At 43.1% G+C, this 20455-nt stretch overlaps 1 protein-coding gene across 3 annotated transcripts in view; it reads left to right on the top strand.

Annotated features, from left to right (window-relative positions):
* Positions 1 to 20455, top strand: part of IARS1 (isoleucyl-tRNA synthetase 1) — a 68048-nt gene that overhangs the window by 17568 nt on the left and 30025 nt on the right. For all 3 annotated transcript variants that reach the window (XM_006939004.5, XM_011288208.4, XM_011288209.4), the window contains 12 exons: positions 1156 to 1303; positions 4305 to 4392; positions 4648 to 4708; positions 9629 to 9724; positions 12636 to 12758; positions 13270 to 13361; positions 14693 to 14791; positions 15155 to 15281; positions 16484 to 16557; positions 16928 to 17122; positions 18886 to 18972; positions 20357 to 20440. In XM_006939004.5, the coding sequence (XP_006939066.2) occupies positions 1156 to 1303; positions 4305 to 4392; positions 4648 to 4708; positions 9629 to 9724; positions 12636 to 12758; positions 13270 to 13361; positions 14693 to 14791; positions 15155 to 15281; positions 16484 to 16557; positions 16928 to 17122; positions 18886 to 18972; positions 20357 to 20440 (1274 nt within the window). The remainder of the gene's footprint in view (positions 1 to 1155; positions 1304 to 4304; positions 4393 to 4647; positions 4709 to 9628; positions 9725 to 12635; positions 12759 to 13269; positions 13362 to 14692; positions 14792 to 15154; positions 15282 to 16483; positions 16558 to 16927; positions 17123 to 18885; positions 18973 to 20356; positions 20441 to 20455) is intronic.

The following is a 20455-nucleotide window of genomic DNA, read 5'->3' as shown; positions in this document are numbered from 1 at the left end:
GGTCTATTTTTGTTTTTAACGTTTGACATAATTTTTGGACTTACTGGAAAGGTTACAAGAGTTCTCATTTCTCTTTCAGTGGTGGTCACCCTTTTTACATCATCTTTCTCTTCCTAGGGTGAGGGGTAAGACGGGGACCCTCTGAGAGTAGGTGGCAGGCATGATGTCCCTTTTCCTCTAAAGACTTCAGTACATATTTCTGAAAATCCATACTATTCTCTTAGGTAATTGAAATTAGGGAATTGATCTTGATAAAATACCATCTAATCTGTTGGTTGATTGTGTTAATGCTTCCCTTAATGTCCTTTTCAGCAAAAGAGAATCATAGGTTATGTGTTTTGTTCGGTCGCTGTGCCTCCAGCCTTCCTGGAACAGTTGTTCCTTGGTCTCTTTTTGATGACACTGACATTTCGGGAGTTCGGGCTGGTACTTTTTTCAGGTTTGTTTAGTGGTTAGTATGTGAATAAGGTGAAATTTGTAGAGCTCCTTTTTCTCAGGGCACTTTATTTAGAATGCAGTTGGTTTGGGTCAGGAAATGAGCTTTTCTGCTTTGTGGCTGTATATTAATTTTTTTTCTTTTATTGAGTGCGTGCGCAGGTAGGGGAGGGGCAGAGAAACCGGGAAAGAGAGAGAGAGAATGCCAAGCAGGCTCCACACTGTCCACGTAGAGCCTGATGCGAGACTCAAACTCACAAATTGTAACCCTCCCCCACATGTGTGCATGCTCGCTCTCCCTCCCTCTCTCCCTCTCTCTCAAAATAAATTTTTTTAAAAATCACATTCATGTCTTTAAAAAATGATTCATTTTTGTATTTTGGAATAAAGAAAGGATAACTCTATTTTTTAAAACAGTTATTTTGTTGACCTAACTTTTTATAGATTTGTTATACAATAGGTCATTATAATAGTGAAATCTCTATTATATATTCCTATTTATGTACTTAAAATGTTGTTTTTGTGACTACTAAAGTAACTGTTAAAACACTTTTGAAGAATATAAAAAATGTATTTGGAATTGTTTGCTTTATATTTTCTTTTTATAAATATGGCGACGGGTTTTTATTCTGGAGGTCTATTCTTTAGAATCAATTCCCTTTTCTTCTGTGTTATTATTACAAATTTTGTAAAAGGGTACTTTATCTCATTTTATCTCAGGATGTACAAGACCCTTCAGTGTTTGTAACTTTCCCTTTGGAGGAAGATGAAAATGTGTCTTTGGTGGCTTGGACAACCACTCCCTGGACTCTCCCAAGTAACCTTGCCCTGTGTGTTAATCCAGATATGCAGTACGTGAAGATTAAAGGTAAGCGTGGGCCGGGTTACTTACGACTGATACGGAAAAGATCGATTTAACTTATTTTGGGAAAGAATGAAAACTTACATTTCTTTTTGGAGTAAAAATAGAAGTTTTTGAAAAAGTGTTGGAACTTGAATGTCAAAATAACCTCTAAAAGTTTTTTTTTTCATTTTTGGTTGAAAAAGTAAATGCACATAAAAATTAAAATAGAGATATAAAAAAAAGAGTCCTTACAGTTTTCAAATTGTAATACCCTTTTACACATCGTCCCCACATTACAGATGAGGAAGGAGCTGGATATTCAGAGAGGTGGTATCTCATTGTTACTAGGAACGTGATGTGTGTTTTCAACACCACCAAGCAGTTAACCTAATTTAGACACTAGCTACCTGGAGACAGCGTCAGGCGTCAGATCCCACAGGTTAAGGGCTCAGTCCTACAGAACCACCTGTACCACCACACCCTCAACTGCAGATGTCATTTTCAAGTCCTGTGCTTCCGACAGAACGTGACCCCTCTCCTTAGGTTGGATTAATGTGCTAGAGCGGCCCACAACTCAATGGTTTGTCGTGAAAGGATATTATAAAGGATGCACATAAACAATCAGATGAAGTACATAGGGGGAGGTGTGGAAGGGTCCTGAGCCCAGGAGCTTCTGTCTCCTACCTAACTGGGATGAGTTGCCCTCACAGCATGTAGATACTCTCACTAACCTGGACGTACTCCACACCCCATCCTGTTGAGGTTTTATGGAGGCTTTGTGGCTATTGGTGTTTGAACTCAATCTCAGGCCCCTCTCCCCATCCCTGGGTGGGGGTTGGGGGGGGGTGAAAGTTCCAATCCTAAAGTGACTTGGGGGCTTTCCTAACATCTGTTCATTAACATAACAAAAGACACCTTTATGACTCTTAGCACTTAGGACTTAGCAAGCGTTTTAGGAGCTCTGCCAGGAATGGGGACTAAGACTGAAATATGTGTTTCTCAGAATTGATACCAGAACTTGAGAACTTTGTGCCTTTCAGATATTCCCTTGTAGAGAGCCAAAATCTTGATGAAGCCCTTTCCATGGAGACTTCTATGAAAAAATAAGATTGTTCCTTTAGGTTTGGGTAGTTTATGGAGGGAGGGGGAAGCCATGGAAAGGAAACCATAGCCAGAAAAGTAAGCACCTTATAAGACAGGTGACTTGATTCATAGCTGCTTGTGAGGCAGAGGAAAGATTCAAGAAAGGAATGGGAGGTGCGTGGGTCAGAAGACAGGTGTTTTCATTACTGCTTAGCTGGGCCTTGGGAACAGATGGGAGCAGTTCCTCCTGCTGGTGGCTGTGGGTGGAGAGCCTCTCTAGGCAGGACCCGGCCCCTGTGTCTCTCTGAGGACAGTGCTGCTCTCTAGTGAGTCTGATGGCCTCAGGGGCCATTGGGCAGACACTTCAGTCCTGACCTTTGTCTGCCCACATGTGACCCACATACCTGGTGGGCCATGTGTCCTGAGTTTTATCCAGAAAATGTAGACTCCACTGACCATGAAGCTCCAACGCAGCCAGAACTAGTGGGTGGCAGCGTTCGTTATTTTTAACAGCTTTTCAGCAGTTGCAGAGGTCTTCACAATGATCCATAGATTCTCGTGTTTCTCATGGTGAACTGCATATATGTCATAGGCTCCAGTAAATCTTAGGATATATCTTACTTTACAAGTGGGAGTTTAAATTAGTCTGTTTTTATAAGATGATTTGCCATTTGCTGTTAAATTTTAAGTGTTTGTACATTTATTCTAGCCTTGCTATTCCTAGGAAAGTTTCCTCCAGAAACACTCTAATAATGATACAAAGATACGTGCAAGAGCATTCATTACCCCAGTGTTCCTAGTACTAACAATCTGAAAACAGCTTAAATCCTAGTTTTAGTTGATGGGCTAAAATGACTTGCACTTCCACAGAAAGGAGTACTGGGTAGCTGTTTAGTCGAATAGAAAAGGCAATATATGCTAATATGTGGAAAGATGTTCACAATATAGTGTGTGAAGGCAAACTGAAAACTGTATTGAGTTCTAGCCCATAATTAGTAAAAAAAAAAAAAAGTACGCATTCACATAAGATGTATGTGAGTATACATGTAGAAATAGACACTCAAGAGGCACCTGGGTGGTTCAGTCGGTTTAGTATCCAATTCTTGGTTTTGGCTCAGGTCGTGGTTTCAGGGTCCGTGAGATCAAGCCCCATGTCGGGCTCTGTGCTTACAGTGTGGAGCCTGCTTGGGATTCTCTCTCCCTTTTCTTCTGCCCCTCCCCGACTCACACACACTCTGCCTCATAAATAAATAAACATTTAAAAAAAAAGAAATAGACACTCAAATGATAGTGTCTTGCATGGGGATATGGTTATGGAGGACTTTTACTCAGTGAGTTTCTTCGTTTGTTAATGGGGCTCAAATTCACAAACGAAGATCATGACCTGACCCAAAGTCGGACACCTAACCGACTGAACCCACCCAGGCGCCCCGGTTAATGTTACGATTTTTAATTTTTTTTTTCAACGTTTGTTTAATCTGGAAAGATAAAGACGGGGGGGGGGGGGCGGGGACAGAAAGAGAGGGAGACACAGAACCCGAAGCAGGCTCCAGGCTCCAAGCTGTCAGCATAGAGCCCATTGCAGGGTTTGAACCCACAAACCATGAGATTATAACCTGAGTCAAAGTCGGACGCTTAACCGACTGAGCCACTCAGGCGCCCAATGGTAAGATTTTTAAACATTTACATATATGACTTTTGGTCGGAGAAAATAAAGATTAATATACTTAAAATGAGTAGAAGCTCAGTAAGCACACCTGCTGTTTCCGTCGTCTTTGGGTCTGGAAAGCAGTGTGTGTTGGTGTCCTTGCCACATTTCTCTGAGTGCTGAGCACAAGAGGTACAGGTGATACAGGACCCCAGGAGGGAGGAGTGTGCTAGTGTGCTTCTAGACTCCACCGAAGCCTGTCACTCAAGTCCACTTTTTCCCTTGCTCTCATAGATGTCATCAGAGGAAAATTGCTCATTTTAATGGAAGCCAGATTACCAGCCCTGTATAAACTGGAAACTGACTATGAAGTCCTTGAAAGGTATACAAATTACTGATTTGTATGTGTGGATATGTGTATGTCTTTCTTTAACCTTGAGAGGTGAGACACCTACTGCCCAAAAGGTTTCTTATTCAAGTTCGGTTTTAATATTCCTGCTGTGTATGTTCAGACCACATATTCCAGCATTACTACGAAACAACTAAACCAGCAGGCAGTGATGACTTGATGTGGCTGCAGTTTTGTTTCTTGGAGGGTTTTAGTCTAATTGTGAGTTTGCCTTTCTCCTTTTTCTAGATTTCCTGGTTCCTGTCTCAAAGGCAAGAAGTACAGGCCCCTGTTTGACTATTTTGTGCAGGTGAGTTCAGGGACCTGCCTGACGTGGGTCCTGCATAGCTGGGCACTGGGTCCCTGGAGTGTTCTGATGCACCTGCAGTGGGAGTCACTGCGTTGCTGTCCTGTGGGTTGTGTGGGTTTCCTGTGGCTTGTGTAGGTATCTGTCACCTGTATGGGTGTCTGTGGCTTGTGTGGGTATCCCTTGGCTTGTGTGGATATCCTGTGGCTTGTGTGGGTGTTGGGATCCAAAGTCTCTCTTGGTAGTAATAAAGTTAAATTATATGTGTATTGCCTTCTTGTTTTAATAATTAAAATTGTATAGGAATTTTTTTAATACTTAAAGTTATGAAAGGAAACACTTAAGTTTGAGAAGATTTATATGTATATATTTTTATTGCTTATAGATTTTATTGCTTATAGATTTTCATCCTGGAAATCTATTGGTTTGCAGGTGTTTTGGTTTTGTTTGTTTCACGAATTTAAGATAGTGCTCAGAATAAAACCTTGTGTCTAACGATCAACAGAGTTCATGTCAAGGAAACTGATGAGGTGGGGGTTTTAAATCTAGGCATCAAGGCAAAGTTCATACATTTGGTAACCTAGTTTTCTTAAGAGTCATGAAGCAGTTTTATGTAGTTTTCGTTTTCTGCCAACAGAGAATCCATGGCTATCGTTGCCATGGAAACTCCACCACCACCAATAAAAGAACAGGGTCAGCAGGAATTTCCTGTTTATCTCTGTCTATATGTGTTGGAGTGAAATAGTGAACAACACCCTCAGACCAGGCTTTATGCCTTATGTGAAAATTATATTCAGCTGTACATAGTATTAGTTGGCAGAACCTTATACCACAGCCCAGGATAAAACATTTGCTTACCTCTGTTCTGGTTCAGGAACAGAGTTTGATTCATGCAGGTGATCTCTGCCATTTGGGCTCTGTCCACAGTGTCGCTCACATCTGTCTTCATTTTTGTGTTGTGTTGACTGTTTTCCCGTGTTTCTCATGTCCCAGTTACCTTTGACCCTCGAACAACATGGGGGTCAGTAGCGCCAATCTGGGTACTGTGACTTTTGACTCCCCCCAAAATGTAGCTGTTAATAGCCTACTGTTGACCAGAAGCCTTACCAATAACACAAATAGTTAACATGTATTTTGGATTTTATATGTGTTATATACTGTATTCTTAAAGTAAGCAAGAGTAAAGAAAATATTATTAAAATCATAAGGGGGCCCCTGAGTGCCTCAGTCGGTTAAGCATCCGGTTTCAACTCAGGTTTGTGAGTTCGAGTGGTTCGTGAGTTCCACTTGAGTTCTTGCGGTTCGTGAGTTCGAGCCCCATATTGGGCTGTGTGCTAACAGCTCAGAGCCTGGAGCCAGCTTCAGATTCTATGTCTCTCTGTCTCTCTCTCTGCCCCTCCCCAGCTCACCTACTCTCTCAAAAATCAATAAACATTAAAAAAGAAGAAAATTGTAAAGAAAACATATAGTGGTTTTTCCAGTAGTGTATTCATTGAAAAAATTTTTTGGTGGTTTAAACAATTCTGAATACTTTGTTTTCCCAAACATTAAGTATGTATAAAAAGTTTTTCTCCACAAAAAGACACAAAGTACAAAGTCCTAGCACATCTTTTTGAAAAACCATTGCTGCTATTTATACTGTCCTAGAATAGAGAAAGCCAACTTTATTATCAGGTTAGCAGAATCGTAATACATAAACCTGACAAAGCATTTGTGGAAAAAATACCAGCTAACTTATAAATACAGATGTGGCGTTTCCAGGAACAATTGCTGAATTGATAATTGCACATACTAGGGCTGCAGCATGACATGGGTACATACGAATTTTTACAGAATCATACTTGTTCAGTGTCTTACAGGCTAAAGAAGAAAACGGCATCTCAGCTTGTACTGAAAAGCCTGTTTATGAAACTCAGCTTCCCCGTGTTTAATTCTCTTAGAGAATGAGGAATAAAGAAAACGTCTTCACTAAAAAAGAAAAAAATCTAAAATTGACCAGCCACCACAAAGGCGATGTCCTGCATCCTGGTGGCCTTGGCCCCGCAGTTGTAGCAGCAGGACAGCTGCCCGATCACCCTGGAGGTATGCCACTGGTCCGAGGCCATTGCAGCTGTGGCCACACATGGGCTGAGGTGGCCTTCAGGGAGGAGTCTGCACCCGGCCAAGAAGGGCTCCGGGCTATGGCTGCCCTGGTGCAGCTCCAGAGCCTAGTTCCCAGAGGACTCAGGAAGCAGGGGTGACAGGGACACAGGTCTCCCTGCACGAGGCTGTCCCTGCCCTGTGGGCCCTGTCTGTTCTGCAGCCCAGCCCCCCGCCTGCCAGCCCTCAGTGCTGGACCCCACCACACTGTCGCCATACAACCTTCAACACTGCCTGTCCCCAGGGCTCCGGAGGCTGCTGACACCCTCAGCAGGCCTCTGGGAACTCAGGGCAGCAGGTATGACCTCTGCACCAGTTGCCTTTGATTCACTTCCCTGGAGACTGGTGAATAATTGTCAATAAGTGTCTTGTGGCTTTTGCCGTTCACTCTTAGGGAGAAAAGTGTGCTTAACTAGACCCGCAGTTCCAGCCTGTGTTATTCCAGGGTCAACCGTAATGGCCTTCTTCCTCATTCCAGGTTGCTGCTGGTGGATTTCCCTGTGCTCCCTGTGAGCCCGCAGCTGTCAGCCAGCTCATTCCTCTCAAGTGGTCTCCATTTGGCCCATGTGCTTCCTAGCCACATCCTCTAATATTGCTTTATTTTTTTTTTTTAATGTTTATTTATTTTTGGGAGAGAGTGCATGTGCCCATGAGTGGTGGGGGCGGGGGGCGTAGAGAGAGGGGAACAGAGGATCTGAAGCTGTCTTGGTGATGACAGCAGAGCCTGATGTGGGGCTCAAAGTCACAAATCACAAGATCATGACCTGAGCTGAAGTCAGACGCTCAACCAACTGAGCCACCCAGGCACCCCATAATGTTGCTTTAACCATATCCTTTGCTTCTGTCAGACTGGCCCTTTCTTTCCCTCCTTTCCTGCCTTTGTTTTCAGTAGGTTTTCCTCCTATTTATGAAATCCTTCATCTTCTTTAAGGTGCTCAAGTACAATCCACACTTCAAGGCTGAACTCAGACACCACCTGAAAAACGTCTTTTGAAATGCCTCTGGTTTCTCCTTCTGAAAAATGTCATTACTACATTCTTCTCTTATAGATCTTAACATATTCTGTTTTATGTCGGATTTTTTAAACACCTATTTATTTTTGAGAGAGAGAGCGAGAACGCGTGCAAGTGGGGGAGGGGCAGAGAATGGGAGACACAGAATCTAAAGCAGGCCCCAGGCTCCAAGCTGTCAACACAGAGCCTGACATGGGGCTTGAACCCACGAACCACGAGATCATGACCTCAGCCAAAGTCAGACGCTTAACTGACTGAGCCACCCAGGCATCCCTTGTCAGATTTGTTTTGTCTTGAAACTCTCTCACTAAATCAGTTACTCTTACCCTTTCTGACCCAGACCCTATTTGAGAACCCAGGGAGAGCTCAGTGCTCAGCAGATGGGCCCAAACACACCAGAGAGGAAGTCTGGGTTCAGTCAGAGGTCTTTCTGGAATGTGCACTTGGTCCATATTCCACTCAGATAGCTTCCGAATTTCTGGGACCTTCACTGAGTTTTAGGCAGGTACTAGAAATTCTTTGACTTGGGGCAAAATCATCTGATGTATCCCTAAGATACACATGTTCTAAAATATTAAGTGGGAGCTATGGGGGTAGGTGCTACCTGTGGGGGCTGTGCTGCAGCTCTGGTGACCACTGACCACCCATCCCTGGCAATTCGGGGTCCAGAACTGGACCGAGAGACAGGATCCCGTGGGGTTCCGCTGTCTGCTGCTAAAACAGCTCCCACTCGAACATCAGGCTAAGGGCACACGTGTTCCCACTCCACATTTAAACTATTGAAGACACACCTATCAGCCTCTGTCCTCCCACACCAAAAATATTTCCAGGTGGTGTAGGTTACAGCAATGAGAAATTCCTGGCTGTTTTTCAAGTTTGATTTTAGGCAAGTGCCAAGGAATCAAAGAGCTGTGATGCAGTTGAAGATAGCATCGTTTTTGGAGCCAGAAGACCTTGAGTCAGGTTGTGTTCATCACTGTTGTGTATTTGGACAAACTATTTCATCTTTGTTCTGAGTTAGTTCATCAATGAAATGAAAATAGAATCAATATATTTGAAACACAGAAATACCGTGTGCCTTTTTCACAAGATCATTGGATTAAATGCGATTAAGTGTGAAAATCTATTCTGAAAGTAGTCTTCACGAAGACAGAAAGACTAGCAGAGGATCGGTTTGGCTGAGACGGTGTATTGGAAACACATAGGGAGAGGTGAAGGTGGAAGGAGGAGGTCTGTAGCATCACAGGTAGTAACGTGACTTTGCAACAGTGCGTCCCTCCGTGTCACAGTGCGCAGAGCGCCGTTAACCAGAGGTTGTCACTCCAGGTGCCCATTCTGGCTCCTTGAGGGTTTGCCCTGGTGGCAGGGCCGACAGAAAGGTGACTGGGAGCACCCCAGAGGTGCGGCGGGTTAGGGGACATTTTTTGAGGCTGCACAAAACTCCGCACACCAGGTGCTGGCATGGCTGGGAGGTCAGCAGGACTCACAGAAAGCCCCATTTTGTGACTGGGGAAGTTCGAACATTTTCTCTGCATTTCTTCAGATAAATCTTCACGTAATTATTTCATTTTAGGTAATTATTTCATTTCTAAGTGATAAATTACAGAAAAGATGTATTGAGTTAGCATGTTTCTTCCCAGTCTGAATTATTCTGTCCTATCTCTGAAAATAATTTTGCGTGTTAGTTTTTTCAGGCTCTTAGCAAATACCGTTATGAAATTAATCCTAAAATGTGTTCCATTCACTACACCTGCTGACCTTTCTGTTGCAGTGCAAGGAGAACGGCGCTTTCACGGTGCTCACCGACAGCTATGTGCGGGAGGAGGAGGGCACTGGAGTGGTGCACCAGGCTCCGTACTTTGGTGCTGTGAGTAGTAGAGCTCTCATAAGTGGGTCTCGTGTGTGCCATGAGCGTGTGTGTGCGCGAGTGTGCCCACGTGTGTGCGTGTGCGAGCGCACCTCATGCTTGCCCACATCATGAGGCCCAACACTTTGCAGGCTCACTGCCCCCAAAAGATGGCTTATCAAACTTATATCTGCAATTTTTTTCACCCTGAGCTCATCTCTGAAAGTGGTGAGCTAAATCCTGGGCATCCCCAGCCATTTGGTCTTTCTGAATGAAAGGCATTCTTTGTTTTCATTCATTCGTAATGTACTCACCGTGCCCTCTACTCTCTACCGTGTGCAGTTCTGTGCGGTCACCATGACTGTCAGTGCTGAGAGGTGGTATCACCTCCACTGTGCTCGTCTGAACACTGTGATGAGAGGATTTGACCTCTTCGAAGCAGGATGGTGTGGTTAATTTTACATGTTGCCCAGAGTAATTTTTCCAAAAATGCAATTCTTTTGATGTAACTTGTGTATGAATAAAACACCCACTGGGGACCTACCTACATACTCTTCTCAGCTTGATCGTTTTGTCAGTGAGAGTGAAGCTAGTCTGTCTCCATTCATCATTTGCTTTCATACTTAACCTTGGCAGAGATTTTTATTATGGAAATCTTCAAACATACCCGGAAGTAAAGAGATGTTATAATAAATCCTTATGTTCACATCACCCACCTGCATTGATCCGTTTTATCTTCTTCCTTCTCCTTTTCCGCCCACACCTTCTCTACTTAGGACTGAGGGTTTTGAAACAAATCCTCAGCATCGTGGTCTTCATCCGTACACATCTGTGACTGATCAGAACTTTCGTTTTTAATATGCTACCATGCCACTGTTGCACCCAGTAAAGTTAATGCTTCCTTAATTATCACAAAATTGAATATGACGGAAGCATTCTTAATAATACTCTTTACTAGGTTTTAAGAACTAGTCAGATTTTAGTTACTCATGATAGTTTTCAAGTCAACTAGTATGACTTCTTCACTGATAATAAATTTTAAAAAAACTTGGTTTTAAAATGTGCTTTAGTTTTTCCTTTAAAATTGTATTTGTCACATACTGGGTATGTTTGGATTTTTATTTTTCAGGTTCCACGTAGGAGTGAATTCATATGTTGTCTTTTTCTGTCTGATTTATTTCACTTAGCATAATACCCTCTGAGTCCATCCATGTTGTCAGGAATGGCAAGATCCCAATTTTTTTTATGGCTTAAAAATACTCCATTGTATATTTACCACATATTCTTTGTCCATTCATCTGTTGGACACTTGGGTTGTTTCCATATCATTGCTTTGTAAATAATGCTGCAGTAAACATAGGGATGCATATATATTTTTGAATTACTATTTTCTTCAGGTAAATAGCCAGGACTGGATTTCCTAGACCATATGATATTTCTATTTTTAATTTTTTGAGGAACCTCCATTCTGTTTTTCCCAACACCATTTATTAAAGAGACTGTCTTTTCCCTATTGTATATTCTTGCTTCCTTTGTCATAGATTAATAGACCATATAAACATGGCTTTATTTCTGGGCCCTCTGTTCTTTTCTATTGATCTGTGTGTCCATTTTTGTGCCAGTGCCATACTGCTTTGATCACGACAGCGTTGCAGTGTGCCTTGACATCTGGGAGTGCAGCACCTCTAGCTTTACTCTTTCTCAAGGTTGCTTTGACCATTTGGAATCTTTTGTGGTTCAAGAAAATTTCAGTAGTATTTGTTCTAGTTCTGTGAAAAATGCTATTGGTGTTTTGGATAGGGATTGCATGTGTCCTGTAGATTGCTTTGAGTACTATAGTCATTTTAACAATATTTGTTCTTCCAGTCCATGAGCATAGAATTTCTTTCCATTTGTTTGTGGCATTTTCAATTTCTTTTATCAATGTTTTATATTTTCAGAGTACAGAAAGGTTTTTCACCTCCTTGGTTAAGTTTATTCCTAGGTATTTTATTATTTTAGTGTAATTGTAAATGGAATCATTTTCTTAATTTATCTTTTCTGCTGTTTCATTATTAGTGTCTGCAAACACATCAGATTTCTGTGTATTAATTTTGCATCCTGCAACTTTACTGAGTTCATTTATTCTAATAGTTTTTTGGTGGAGTCTTTAGAGTTTTTTGTATATGGTCATCATGTCATCTGTTAAGTGGCAGTTGAACTTCTTTCTTACCAATATGGATGTCTCTTTTTGTTTTTTGGGTTTTTTTTTGTCTAATTGCTGTTGCTAGGACTTTTAGTACTGTGTTGATTAAAAATGGTGAGAGTGGACATCCTTGTTCCTCATCTTGAAGGAAAAGCTGTCAGTTTTTCACCATCTAGTATGATACTAGCTGTGGGTTTTCCATAGATGGCCACTATTAAGTTCCCTCTAAACCCACTTTCTTGAGGGTTTTTTACATGAATGGATGTTGAATTTTGTCAAGTGCTTCTTCTGCATCTTTTGAGATGATCATATGGTTTTTACCCTTCATTTTGTTAATGTGGTGTATCACATTGATTTATTTGTGGATATTGAACCACCCTTGCATCCCCAGAGTTAATCCCACCTGATCGTGGTGAATGATTCTTTTAGTATAGTGTTGAGTGCAGTTTGTGAATGTTATGTTGAGTATTTGTGCAAGTATGTTCACCAGGGGTACATGTGTGTCCTCTTCCTTCTCACTTAGTGGATGCTCTGCTGTATATAGGGGTCTGTGAAGTAATGGCTGGAAAGATGATGTAGTCCCTGTCCAACTATAAGGGGGTATCTGAATGGTCCTGAATTAACTTCAGGTGAGAGGATAATTAAAGTCGATTAAGTCGTATGTCAGAAGACAGAGCATTCTCTTGTGAATCAGTCACTTCCCACACTCCTGTCTTGAATACACTTAACCTGTTTCCTTCTCCCCAGGATGACTATCGGGTCTGTATGGACTTCAGCATCATTCAGAAAGACTCTCCTCCTGTTTGCCCTGTGGATGCTTCAGGCTGTTTCACAGCAGAAGTGACAGATTTCACAGGACAGTATGTGAAGGTCTGTGTCTGTAGGACAGAGAAAGGTGTGGATTTCATCATATTTCTTTGTTTAATCAGCTTCTTATTAAGTAGCTTCATACCTGGATTTTTTTCTTTTCCAGGAAATTGTTTTTTTTTTATTTGGTTTGGTTTCAGCACATAAAACCAGAAAGATAGATATTATCGGCCACATTGTAAGTGTCTAGTATCTTGAGAGGAAGTATGTTATAGTTTCAAAGGCAGGAAACTAGGCTCTGATTGGTAACCCCCAAACCAGCTTTGTGGCCTCGGGGCAGCCATTGCTGGTGGAAGACTTCACTATCTTATGTGGTGTAGAAGTGCTTAATAAGTACCTAAAGGTAGACTGTGCCCAAAATGTGGGCTGGGTATTTTTATAATACATGTGTCATTTTTGCCTTTTATTCATAGTAAACATATCAAAATATCAGATTGTAGTAATGTACATAATTATATTGTGTTACCAAGTATTGTAGGATATTTTAATGACTGTGCATTTATTTTTCTAACAGGATGCTGACAAAAACATCATCAGGACCCTGAAAGAAAAAGGCCGACTTCTTGTTGCTAGCACCTTTACTCACAGCTACCCTTTCTGCTGGAGGTGAGAAAAAGCAAAGACTTATAGCTCAAGCTTCTAGTCTATGGGGACATGTAGTGTGTGCACCCGCTTTTGTCAATCTGGGGTTCCCCTCATTTGTGTCCTTTAGGGTTCATGTTTGGAAACTGCCCTCTTGAATTCCATGAATATGTGTAGTTATTGTTTTCCTCAGCAGTTGTCTGAGAAGTATCATTGTAGACAAATATTTGGTGTCAGGTCCACATTTCTTTAGGTGAGACTGATCTCTACCATTTCCTGGTGGAATTTAGTGAGAGATATAACATGATACAAGTTTGAATACAAGATCGTACTATGAAGAGGTGGGTGAAAATGGAATGTTTGGGGACATCAAGTTCTGTTCCCACATTTCCTTTTTGCTGAAGTTGACATCATTTCTTAGATAGCTATCACACACCAGCAGAACTATATTTTCCTTCTTGTTCAATTTTGTTTTTAAATGTCTATTTTTGAGAGAGAGAGAGAGAGAGAGAGAGAGAGAGAGACAGAGACAGCATGAGCAAGAGAGGGTCAGAGAAGGAGGGAGATACAGAATCCAAAATAGGCTCCAGGCCCTGAGTTGACAGCACAGAGCCCGACGTGGGGCTTGAACTCTCGTGAACCGCGAGATCACGACCTGTGTCAAAGTAGGATGCTTAACTGACTGCGCCACCCAGGCACCCCTTCGTGTTCTTTTTTTTTTTTTTTTTTAATGTTTATTTATTTTAAGAGAGTGTGTTGGGGCGCCTGGGTGGCGCAGTCGGTTAAGCGTCCGACTTCAGCCAGGTCACGATCTCGCAGTCTGGGAGTTCGAGCCCCGCGTCAGGCTCTGGGCTGATGGCTCAGAGCCTGGAGCCTGTTTCCGATTCTGTGTCTCCCTCTCTCTCTGCCCCTCCCCCGTTCATGCTCTGTCTCTCTCTGTCCCAAAAATAAAAATAAACGTTGCAAAAAAAAAAAATTTAAGAGAGTGTGAGTGGGGGAGGGTCAGAGAGAGAGAGAGGGCGAGAATCACAAGCAGGCTCTGTGGTGACATAGGGCTTGAACTTAGGAACCATGAGATCATGACCTGACCTGAAATCAAGAGTTGGACACTTAACCAACTGAGTCACCCAGGCGCCCCTATTTTTCTTTTTAATCTTTTATTAACTTTTGCCTTCTTGGTGTTGTGGAGATGACCAGTACCAAGGCCGTAGGCATTAGTATTTGCAATAAAAACAAGTATTAGCAGAAGGCCAAATAGGTGGTGGTGACGTCAGTAAGAAACTAAAAGTTGGCCTTACCCTGGGTGCCTGCACACCTCAGTCTGACCAGCACATCCTGCATTGTTGCTTCCCCAGGTCGGACACCCCCCTCATTTACAAAGCAGTGCCTAGCTGGTTCGTACGGGTGGAGCACATGGTGGACCAGCTGTTGAAGAACAATGACCTGTGTTACTGGTGAGCAGTGAGATGTGTGTCTTCACAATGTCCTGTGTCATTGGGTAGGGAGCATTGGCTTATCATTGTCCCCAAATATAGTAGTTCTAGGGGTCATCTTTTATTAAACACTATAATAATAGCTATTTTTTATTCTGTATTTTCAACACCGTGAAATTATCTAAATAATATTATATAAGAGAAGTAGCATCCTTTCTGTGATAAGGCATATGGAGGGAGCATTTTTCTCTTCTGTTAGCCTTAAATAACAGTCATTTTAAGGATATATGTTTATATTTTAATGTACCTACAAAAGCCATTTGTGCTTACTGCTCTGACACATGCTGAGCTCCTGGACCATGCTCTCTGATCTGTTTATTGCAGGGTCCCAGAGTTTGTGCGAGAAAAGCGATTTGGAAATTGGCTAAAAGATGCACGTGACTGGGCAATTTCCAGAAACAGATACTGGGGCACCCCTATCCCCCTGTGGGTCAGTGATGACTTCGAGGAGGTGAGGCCATGCATTCTGTTGATTTTTGCTAAAGCACCTCATTTGTGTGTCTGATACTATTTCTTTTCTCTTTGCTCCTTTCTTATTTCATCTGTTTCTCTTTATTCTTCCTAGAATCATATAAATAAGAATTTGGGGGGAGGGACAGTTAACTTATTTTTACTTCTGTTAAATATTTTTAAATTGTATTTATCACTCTGTGTTGCTCACCCCCTTTTCTCTCCTTGTGAGTAACTGATAATCGGAATGGAGACTCCACACCTGCACTGTGCCATAGCATGTGAATCTACCCTCATAGCAGTGTAAAGGGAAGGCTTAAAAAACATTACCAGGGATGCCTGGGTGGCTCAGCCAGTTAAGCATCCAACTGTCGGTTTCCGCTCAGGTCATGATCTCACGGTTTCATGAGTTCAAGCCCCATGTCATGCTCTGCGCTGACAGTGCAGAGCCTGCTTGGGATTCTCTCTCTCCCACTATCTGCCCCTCTCCTGCTCACACCATCTCTGTCTCTCTCAAAATAAATAAATAAAGTTTTAAAAATTTAAAAATTACCAAAGCATTGCCAACCTTACGTTTTATAAAGCCAAATGATTATGTGTGTAAATACGCATACGTGTCTGTAGATATACCCCCATGGCGGCCTTTGGCATGAAGACTACAAGACATGAAAAAAACAGCAGTTAGGTAGCCAAGACTGAGGGCTAAGGAAAGGGCTGTGCGTGCTCCCTAGGGAGCAGACACCCCGGTGAGACCCACAGCAGTTCCTGCTTGGGCTGCCCAGCTGGATGCAATCCTGAGTGAGGTGTTGTGATCTCATTAGTTTGATCCGGTCCATGCACAATAATTTACTTCTAGCTTTGACTTAGAAAGATTCCAGATTAAAGAGCCAAATTCAAGTGCTGAGAAGAAACTAAGATGCCTCAGAATAATAGTCGAGGCATTTCATTTATGCTGGTTGCTAGTAAACCCTCAAAAGTACGTGTTGAGTGGATGCTGTTAGGTCCTCTCCATGTAGGGACTCCTGATATAGTGGAGCCCTCTCATCTCCTCAGTGACCTGCAGCCTTTGATGACGTAAGCCACATTACTGACAGCCATCCTGAAAGTCAGAGGTTTCCAAAACTAAGTGTGAATGTTGCGTAAAGTAAAGCTGTGTGGTCTTTGGCTCTGAGATTCTTCTGCCTTTTGACTTTGCTTTGACAGGTAGTATGCATTGGATCAATGGCAGAGCTTGAAGAACTGTCAGGAGCGAAGGTCTCTGATCTCCACAGAGAGAGGTCAGTCTCTGAACGTCTGCTTTTCTTTGTTCCGTCATTTAGAGAGCACCCGGCTAGGTGCTGGGGAGACGTCTGTAGAACAGATCTCAGAGCTACGTGTCGGAATCAAGTACTGGTTTGCTGAGTTACTTTGTTGGTGACTCGGGTCATGTTCACGAAGGGTGGCCTCTGTCCTGGAGTTGGATGTCGGGTGACTATGGTATGAACCCCCCAGATTGAGCATCACAGTGCCCTCTGACAGCCTGTGATAACTACCAGTGTTTCTGTTTGCAGATGAAAGCTTGATAGGTATCGTGTTTCCTCTTGGTAATTAGACCGCAAGTTGTTTTGTAGTTAGAACTAATAGAAGTGGCTTTGCTTTGTTTCTTAGCATTGACCATCTGACCATCCCTTCCCGTTGTGGGAAGGGGGTGTTGCGTCGTATCTCTGAGGTGTTTGACTGTTGGTTCGAGAGTGGCAGCATGCCCTATGCTCAAGTTCATTATCCATTTGAAAACAAGAGGGAGTTTGATGATGCATTTCCTGCAGACTTCATTGCCGAAGGCATCGACCAAACCAGAGGATGGTATGTTCTTTGTTCTTTCAAGAATTTTACTGATTTCATTTTATTGGATTTCAGGGTATTTTACTGAGCACCTAACATCGATTAGCTGGGTGCTGGAGGGATTGTGTCAAACAAGACAGGCTCTGTTCTTGCCCTCTGCCCCTCACCACCCAACATATTATTACAGTGTCTTTTGAGGGACTCCTGGATGGCTAAGTCAGTTAAGTGTCTGACTTTGACTCAGGTCATGATCTTGTGGTTTGTGAGTTCAAGCCTCACATCAGGCTCTCTGCTATCTACACAAAGCCTTCTTTAGATCTTGTCCCTTTGTCTCTGCCCTCATATGCTCTCGTGATCTCTCTCTCTCTGTTTGAAAAATAAACATAAAAATAAGTAAATAATAAAGTTTCTTTTGTGTAGAGATCTCTCACTGCAGTAAAGCTGTTTTAGAGTTTGAATTATTTCATTGACATTTTGGAATAGAGAGATTTGTTATACTTGAAGATTAAGTGGTATAAAACAAAATGTATGTTCTTACTCATTTTAAACAAGCTATTCAAATGTTTAATGAGTACTTACATGTAAGATAATGATTTGGGTGCTACAGATTTAAAGAATACTTGGAAGAGTACTCAGATGTTAAAGCTAGCCTCATAAAATCAACATTCTAAAAAATCCAGACTTGGGGGGAAAAAGCAAGGAGGGGAAGGCTTTTGGCATTGTTTTTATCTGGTGCCTGTTTAAAGCAGTACCCTTGTCTTGTGGGTTAGAAAAAGGTGAGTTCCCTTCTCATGGATGAGAAATTTGGCTGGCCCAGGTTCTAATTCCACTTTGATTAGTAATGTTTTTATAGCAGTGTTTCAGGAACATTAGTGTCATTTTCTACTTTTACATCTTGCAATAGACATCACAAATTGAATTCCAGTCTTAACGTTCCAGAAAGTGCCATTTTCAGCCTCCAATCCATTTATCTTTAGGAACAGGTCCAAAGCCCTTCTTAGGGAAGGCCAGATGCCTCACCAGCAGGTTATGTCCCTGGGGGGGTGGCGATGTCTGCCAGCCCTTGACAGTCCTGTGGGTCCCTCAGTGCACGTCTCTCCCCACCTGCCTCAGGCTCAGGCTGCCTGTCCTGGCAGCCAGGACCTCCTGACCCACCTTCAGAGGAAGGCTGCCTGGTCCACCCTCAACCGTCCATGTCCTGTCATGTCTTGGGGTGCAAAACCAGGTTGGAAGTGACACTGGAGCATCACTCACTAGGGTGGCTGCAGGGATGTGGTGGAGTTTAGGGAACAAGCGAGCTAGCAAGGCAGCAGTGTGCGTGGCGTCTGGCAGAGCAAAGATGTCATCTGCATTCCTAGTCTCTGCTGTCTGACTTTTGGGGGAGAGTGCCTTCTGCATCTTCTGTCCTCAGACTGTCTCATGTGACATTATGCTAAGGCCACACACACCTGGATTTTCAGCCTGGCATGTCTAGGGGTCCCGAGAGGCTGCCAGCTGGCCCCTGAGGAGGGCGGCAGTTCTGTCCTCAGCTGCTGGGGTACTTTATTAGCTTTCAGTCACATTTTCTGTTTTCTGACCTGATTTGTCTGCAGTGGGGTCCTGTGTGGTTTTTCAGCACACCCCCAAATGTTTCCAGTGTCACCAGCCAAGAACCTTTGTCATAAACAATGAATAAGGGTAACTGATATAAAATAGAAATTTAGTACTATAAATAAACATAGTCTTTTTTCCTTTGCTCAGATTCCTTTTCTATTGTTGCTGATCTGTTTATGGGTTTTTTCCAGGTTTTACACCCTGCTGGTGCTGGCCACGGCTCTCTTCGGACAGCCGCCTTTCAGGAACGTGATTGTGAACGGGCTCGTCCTGGCCAGGCAGGTGCTTGTCCCTGGCCCTTTGCTCTAGCAGCCATGGTCCGGGCGGGTCTAGCCATTTCTTGTTGCTGCTCTTCTCTCCCCTCCCCTCCCCTCCCCTCCCGCCCACTTCTCTCCCAGTGTTGGTCCCTCCCAGGGAGAAGGGCAGACTGGAGAGTGAGGCCTGAGGGGGGTGGGGGCATGCATCCTGTGATAAAGTACATTCGCTGCTGGTACTCATTTAATCTGTACCCTGGTCCTTTAATAAAGATTTTTTTTTGTCTTTTTAACATGAGGGAACTATGGGTTCTAGAGATTTTCAAAGTCATAGAGGATTCTTATTTTTTCTTCTATTACCCGTAGTCATTAAAAGTCAAGTGCAAATTACTAAAAATAAGAAGTAAACATTTACATAGATACCTTGCCTTGTGTTTTCCGAGGCAGGACATTGTGCAGGCCCTGCTGTGAGTGTTTCGTTTTCTCTCATCAGAGCCCCAGAACTGACGTGGGTCCTTTTCTTATCCCATTTGGACATTTGAGGAGTTTGAGATACAGAATAAGCAACTTGCTCAAAGTAACACAGCCAACGATGATAAAGTCACCTTGTGCACACAGGGAGTCTGGCTCTACTGTCTGTGCATCTTTGGAGTTTTTTTAATTGAAAACATTATTGAATCGTAGATTTGCGTACAGTTGTGCAGCAGTAACAGAGAGCCCTGGTGTGCTTTGCCAGGTCACACTTTTCAGACCCAGCATCATCACCACCCCATCCTGTTCAGCCCCCTGTCTCACATGTACCCATTTGCTGGCGTGCTTAGTTGCACACAGTTACCACACATGTAGGTCCCTGTGCCCACCAGCACGGTCAAGGTACTAGACTGTTTTGACATCCCAGGACTCCCCCCACCCCCACCCCCCCACCATTGCCCCTGGCCCCCCAGCAACCACTAGTCTGCTCTTCATCTCTGATTCCATCACTTCAAGTTCTGTTATGTGAATGGAATCCTACCCTCTATGACTTAGGGCCTGGCTTTGCCACTCAGTGAAATGCCCTGGAGATTCCTTAGGAAAGTTGTGTCCTTGGTGGAGCCGTGCTCCGGGTGCGGGTGACAGCAGCTTGACCATAGCCTGCCGGAGGACATGGGGTTGTCCCCAGTGGTTGCTGACTATGAACTGCTGTTACAGGCTTTTGCACCAATTCAGGTTTTCATTTCTCTGGGATAAATGCTGAGCCTGTGTTTTCAACTTCTCCACTGACTCACCACCATGTTCAGAAAGACTACCTATTGTGCCCTTATGCCACTTACATTTATGTATTCCAGTTTGCAAGTGACCTATAACCATATGTAAAGATAAACCGCAACAGTGACGCATTTGATTGGCATCTCCCTTTTGTTTTTTCAAGTGATGGCCAAAAAATGAGCAAGCGAAAAAAGAATTATCCGGATCCACTTTCAATCATCCATAAATATGGTGCTGACGCCCTCAGGTACAAGCCACTGCC

Source organism: Felis catus, chromosome D4 (assembly GCF_018350175.1).
Source record: "Felis catus isolate Fca126 chromosome D4, F.catus_Fca126_mat1.0, whole genome shotgun sequence".
NCBI lineage: Eukaryota > Metazoa > Chordata > Mammalia > Carnivora > Felidae > Felis > Felis catus.
The sequence above is the reverse complement of the archived record's forward strand: the minus strand, read 5'-3'. Positions and strand labels throughout refer to the sequence as shown.